Genomic DNA, 5,873 nt, shown 5'->3' on the forward strand with positions numbered 1-5,873 from the left:
ACATTTACATTTATTCATTTAGCAGACGCTTTTATCCAAAGCGACTTCCAAGAGAGAGCTTTACAAAGTGCATAGGTCACTGATCATAACAACAAGATAGCCAAAAAACATCGCGAGTAGCCAAAACATGAAGCACACATTGTGAACAACCAAAGTAAGTGCCAAAGGGAAGAACCATAAGAGCATGTAGTTAAACAGATTATGCACCATATGCCCATGTTATGCCCAAATATATGGGCATATATATGCCCAAATATATGGGCATATATGCCCAAACAATTTTTTACCCTATTCACATGAGAAAAATAATGAATAGGCGTATGAATAGGCTATATTTGGGTCTTTTTCGAAACTTTCCCTTAATGGGATTCTTCGGGGCTTTTTTTTTCCTTACTCTCAGGACATATTGTGGATACAAAATCAGTTGAGTTTGCTTCTGTTGCAATTTGTCCTACCTTTTTTCATAAAATGACTGGACTAATGAGGTAATCAAAGGACAAACCTTTCTGGATGAGCGTCTCTGACGTAAAAAAAAAAAGTGTCTCTGACGTACTTTAATTTTCTCTCGCGAGACTCGGCAACACTTCTGCTCTTAAAAGCCGGTTTAGGGTTGTCGTCCTTTCGTTCGTCCTCAGTGAAGGATAACGATAGTTGGTTCACATCAATAACTTTACGGTACTGGTTATATCAGGCTTAATTCAGAATTTGATAATCAACTACTGACTTGTAGTCACTCTTCAAACCAAGCCATCTTCATTAACAGATTTATTGGCGCTCCGGTGGTCTAAAGAATCCAGAGGTGAGTTGAGTTGTCAGCTTGCTAGGACTGTACTACTAGCGGCCCGACACTTAGTAAACTGTCTTATAGCTCGTAGTTAGCTAGTACAGTAACAGCCAGCAGTTAACTCAAATCTATCTAGCCTGAGATCAGGTAATGTAGTTTAAGATGGCTTGTCTCGCAACCCATCTTAGCTTGTCCCCAGCATCAATGAGGCATAATTTTGGAGTTGCGTAAACGGAATTTTGTAACCTGTCGTAATGACTTTGTTGTAGCTATCTGTATGTACTAGAACTGAATGTAGCTGGCTAATGTGTGATATTATCCAATAGGGTTTCGATTATTATTACCAATTATCAGTCAACGATAACGCACATACCTACTCTATTACAATACCTTGTGAACAATCTCTAATCAGAATCTAACCTTGTCACGAGGCAGTCATTTACAGGACTATGGACGGTGTAGTGTGTAGCTTGAAATTGTCATGATCAATTAATTAGTTATAGTATTTAGTAGTAATCAGTTGAATCTAGTCTTTAACTTTAGCCTTTACCTTTTCAAATGCTAACTGAGTCAGAAGGATACAGCGGTGTTGTTCCCCATGTTGCGCCACTTCCGAGTCGTGAAGTGGGTGGGCATTCCTGGAAATAGGAATTTATCCCATTGCCAGGAATTTATTAGTGCGCTGGGAGATGGAACACAGTTTCTTTCCCCCCAGGCATCACCATATCTAGAATGACAAACAAATAGTCTTTGAATGTATCCCTATGCATCCCTACACATACATTTTAAATATGTTTTTGCTTAACTTGCAGGCTCAAACAAGTATGGACATTATTCGTCGCTGCCCATTCCTGTCCCGTGTACCCCAAGCCTTTCTGCAGCAGACCAGAAAGTCCCTGGTGGTTTATGCCCAAAGATGCCCTGTGATGATGGACCTGGCCTCCAAGCCCCTGGCTCGCTCTCTCTGCTCCTCGTCCTCTAGCTTCCAGAAGACTGAGGACACCAGCACATCCAATGAGGAGACCAGCACATCCAATGAGGGTGAGCTCCTTCGCCAAGACCCATGCTACATGAGATGAAAGAAACGTGTATTGTTTATGATATGGGAAAATGTATCATTCATGTAAAAATAGGCTCAAATAATCAGTTTAATAAATGGACAAAATGTATCTTATGCCTACAGGACCTAAACAGGATATCAAGTTTCACAAGGGCCACCCTGCGCCAACCTCAGGGCAAGCTAGTGCCTCCAAGTGCCCTTTCCTGGCAGCGGAAATGGGACAAAAGCACAGCAGCGTTGTGCGCCAAGCAAGTGTTGAACTCCAGGAGGACGTCCAGGAGGGCCGCAATGTTCAGATAGGTGAGAGATAGCTTGATGCAAGGCTGGCGCAGTCCACTCTCTTCAAACTGACTTGTAATGCATGCTTGTTGAAATGTTATTTAATAGCAGGTCATTTCAGGCCATCTGTACTCTGTTTGAGACCTTCTCGTGGCCTGTGTTTGTGCAGATGTGTCCCCAGCCAAGCTGAACAAGCCTCTGGTCATAACCTCGAAAGATAGGGAAACCAACCTGATGAGAAACCTCCTGAAGCAGCGCCCCACCAGGGTCTCCCACTTGTTGCAGGAGAACATGCCCAGTGGTGAGTACCTTGGTCCCCCGTTTACCACCGACAGCAATAAGTTGGTCTCTGTCGAAGACCTCGCTTATATTGTCGCCATTCCCTTCCACAGTGGCCAACTTTCATTACGATGAATTCTTTGAGACGAAAATCGAGGCGAAGAAGAGCGACCACACCTACCGCGTGTTCAAGACCGTGAACCGCAAGGCCACCGAGTTCCCCATGGCCGACGATTACACGCAGTCCCTGGGCTCCAAGAGGAACGTGTCCGTGTGGTGCAGCAACGACTACCTGGGCATGAGCCGCCACCCGCGCGTGGTGCAGTCCGTCATGTAAGTAGCAAGCCGTCTTTCACACGCAAACAGACCCGACCTCGGATGTAGAAGGAACGAGCCTCATGGGTGTAGTTGAGGGTGTGTGAGATGGCGTGAGCCCTCGTTTTGTTTTTCCTCAATCGTGTTTGCAGCGTTGAGGGTGTGAGAGTGTTAATTGGTCTGTTTACCCTCAGGGAGACTTTACATAAGCATGGATCAGGGGCTGGAGGGACCAGGAACATCTCTGGGACCAGCAAATTCCATGTCGAGTTGGAACATGAGCTGGCTGACCTGCACGGCAAAGACGCAGCCTTGCTATTTACTTCCTGCTACGTGGCAAATGACTCGACTCTCTTCACATTGGCTAAAATGTTGCCTGGTCAGTTTACTTGACTTGACAGATTAGGGCCCACTTCATAACTGGTTAGACTATTCTTTGAGTACAATGGAATAGTCTCAGTCCTAACAGTCGGTTCATTTTCTCCTCTTGTCCTCTTCCCAGGTTGTGAGATCTACTCCGATGCAGGGAATCATGCATCAATGATCCAGGGGATCAGGAACAGTGGAGCCAAGAAGTTCATCTTTGGCCACAACGACGTCAACCACTTGCGAGAGCTCCTGAAGAAGTCTGACCCCTCCACTCCAAAGATTGTAGCCTTTGAGACTGTGCACTCCATGGATGGTCAGTCTCTGCAGTATATTTCTAAGTGGTTGTCTTACCCCAAAGAAGCCTAGCATGACCCGGCATGTGCTTTTGAGTAATGTGTAATGTCTGTCTTCCAGGTGCTGTGTGCCCACTGAATGAGATGTGTGATGTCGCCCATGAATTTGGTGCAATTACATTTGTGGATGAGGTCCATGCAGTGGGCTTGTATGGGGCCAGAGGTGGAGGGATTGGAGACAGGGATGGCATCATGCACAAGATGGACATCATCTCCGGAACCCTCGGTAAGTAACCATCTCAGTACCTCACTTACAGTACCTCAGTACAACAGTTCAGAGAAGACAAGAACAATGTCTGCTCTGGTTGAATACACATTTCCGGAGCCCTGGGACAGTCACGTAATGTGTCAGGGGACACTAGCTGAACAAGAGCCATTCACCTGTTGCTAGGAGACACAGGCTGTTGTTTTGGTCTTATTGAATTTCCTCTAAGCTTCTAGAAAACCCTGCCACCAATTACCCTCAAGTGCTCAGCTGTTGCACAATGTCAAGATGACCAAGATCCATTGAAAAATATATGAAAAGGGTTTGTAAATGGAAATAAGATGGCCATTTCTTTCCAAAGTGAAGAGGAAAATTGCAGGTTCTTTTTTGTCCTACTCTGAGAATAAATGGAACATAAATTGGGCTTGCCTGCCTAGTTATGAAAGGGATATCAGTGATGTCACTAATAACTATCTAGGCTTTTTGATGATAACCATATACAGGTCAGTAAGTGTGTTTTCCGATGTTCTGTTTCAGGCAAGGCGTTCGGCTGTGTGGGGGGCTACATCGCCAGCACCGACGCCCTGATCGACACGGTGCGCTCGTACGCCGCGGGCTTCATCTTCACCACCTCCCTGCCCCCCATGCTGCTGGCCGGGGCCAGGGAGTCCATCCAGACCCTCAAAGGAGAGGAGGGGCGCATGCTGCGGCGCAAACACCAGCGCAACGTCAAGCTGCTACGCCAGATGCTGATGGACTCTGGGCTGCCCGTGGTACACTGTCCCAGTCACATCATCCCTGTCAGGGTAAGACACGACAAACACGGCCTCACAACGCATGCTTGTCCTCCTTCCCGGCTAACGGAGCAGGAAAGGATAAAACAGGAAAAGGCCAGTAAGATCTATCGACTGCGCCACTGTCTCTGAGAAACCCGGTGTGTGTTGATCTGACAGGTGTCCAATGCGGAGAAGAACAATGAGGTCTGTGACATCATGATGAGCCGGTACAACATCTACGTCCAGGCTATCAACTACCCAACTGTGGCCCGGGGGGAGGAGCTGCTCCGTATCGCCCCCACGCCACATCACACCCCCCAGATGATGAACTACTTTGTTGGTAGGTGCCATATTTTGGGTTGAAACCAGTAACAATTCTATTCAAACTTTGGGGAAACTTAAAGAAGCTAATGTCTTGTTGCATTGTATATTGTTCATAAAACACTTTTTTTTTTCTCCTCCAAAAGACAAGCTAATCCACACCTGGAAGGAGGTTGGTTTGGAGGTGAAGCCTCACTCCTCAGCTGAATGCACTTTCTGCCAGCAGCCTCTTCACTTTGAAGTGATGAGCGAAAGAGAAAAGTCTTACTTCAGTGGACTAAGCCACCCTATTTCTGCACATGCCTGACACTACACAAACTTTAATCCATTCCTTTAAAATATCACTGTTGTGGTGTATAATTGTCTTTGATAAGTGGCATAACTTATTTAATATTCCATGAGAAGATACTATATGATGAAATAAAATATGATAACAAATATGAGATCTGTGTTTTTATTGGTCATTGGTGCATTGGTCATTATATGTATTTTTTTTTATCAATTAACTTGGACTAGCTTGCTTGTCTAAGATAATAACTGTCAAGAGTGTTCAATAGTCGTCCTAATAGGGAATAAAAAAATAAGATAAATATTTTGATGTTTTATCTTGTAAACAGGTTTGCTGTCATGGTTCACCAAAGCAGACTAGAACTTTACAAATACATTATTAACTGTCTCTAATAAATCTCTGTCAGGGCTGAACAAAAAGGAATGTACGTAAAGAAAAAATATGAGAACATTAATTGAGTTTGGTTTTTAACACAGTAGAACTGAGGAGTTTTGGAGATGGTATATTGACTTGTTGCAGATCAAAACGATATAGTTGAATAAATACCTGTCTGGAGGCTTGTTCTGTATCTCTGTAAAATGTCAGAATTAGTTCTGGATGTTAGAAGAGTGTAGTCTCTATTAGGACCTTTCTGATGTCAATATCATGTAGCTGAGGGTCTACATATGAACAGAAACGCACACTTGTCATAAACATTGACTGACATTCAGACAACTGTGTATACATTTTACATAAGTGCTTGTTATGTTCAGCAAATATCTACCTGAGACAGTTCTATTTGCTGAATGAGGAATAACCCTGTGGAGACTAACAATGATGGCCAAAGATAAATGCTGAGATTAG

The 5,873-nt window shown here is 44.4% G+C and overlaps 1 protein-coding gene across 1 annotated transcript; it reads left to right on the forward strand.

Annotated features, from left to right (window-relative positions):
- Positions 1–613: 613 nt before the first annotated feature.
- On the forward strand, positions 614–5,195 carry LOC136940707 (5-aminolevulinate synthase, non-specific, mitochondrial-like). Its single transcript, XM_067232979.1, has 11 exons — positions 614–799; positions 1,597–1,825; positions 1,968–2,144; positions 2,293–2,424; positions 2,516–2,735; positions 2,912–3,096; positions 3,220–3,399; positions 3,501–3,665; positions 4,182–4,450; positions 4,598–4,760; positions 4,888–5,195. Exons 2-11 carry the CDS (start codon positions 1,609–1,611, stop codon positions 5,046–5,048), a joined length of 1,869 nt encoding a protein of 622 aa, XP_067089080.1. The 5' UTR covers positions 614–799; positions 1,597–1,608; the 3' UTR covers positions 5,049–5,195.
- The last annotated feature ends 678 nt before the right edge of the window (positions 5,196–5,873 follow it).

This window comes from Osmerus mordax, chromosome 1 (genome assembly GCF_038355195.1).
Source record: "Osmerus mordax isolate fOsmMor3 chromosome 1, fOsmMor3.pri, whole genome shotgun sequence".
NCBI lineage: Eukaryota > Metazoa > Chordata > Actinopteri > Osmeriformes > Osmeridae > Osmerus > Osmerus mordax.

What these genes read in the sequence shown, in the direction of transcription:
- LOC136940707 (XM_067232979.1), top strand. Translation starts at nt 1,609, where the DNA reads ATGGACATTATTCGTCGCTGCCCATTCCTGTCCCGTGTACCCCAAGCC. An exon ending in CATCATCTCCGGAACCCTCG is followed by an intron (nt 3,666 to 4,181) that starts GTAAGTAACCAT and finishes GTTCTGTTTCAG; the next exon opens with GCAAGGCGTTCGGCTGTGTG. An exon ending in GATGATGAACTACTTTGTTG is followed by an intron (nt 4,761 to 4,887) that starts GTAGGTGCCATA and finishes CTCCTCCAAAAG; the next exon opens with ACAAGCTAATCCACACCTGG.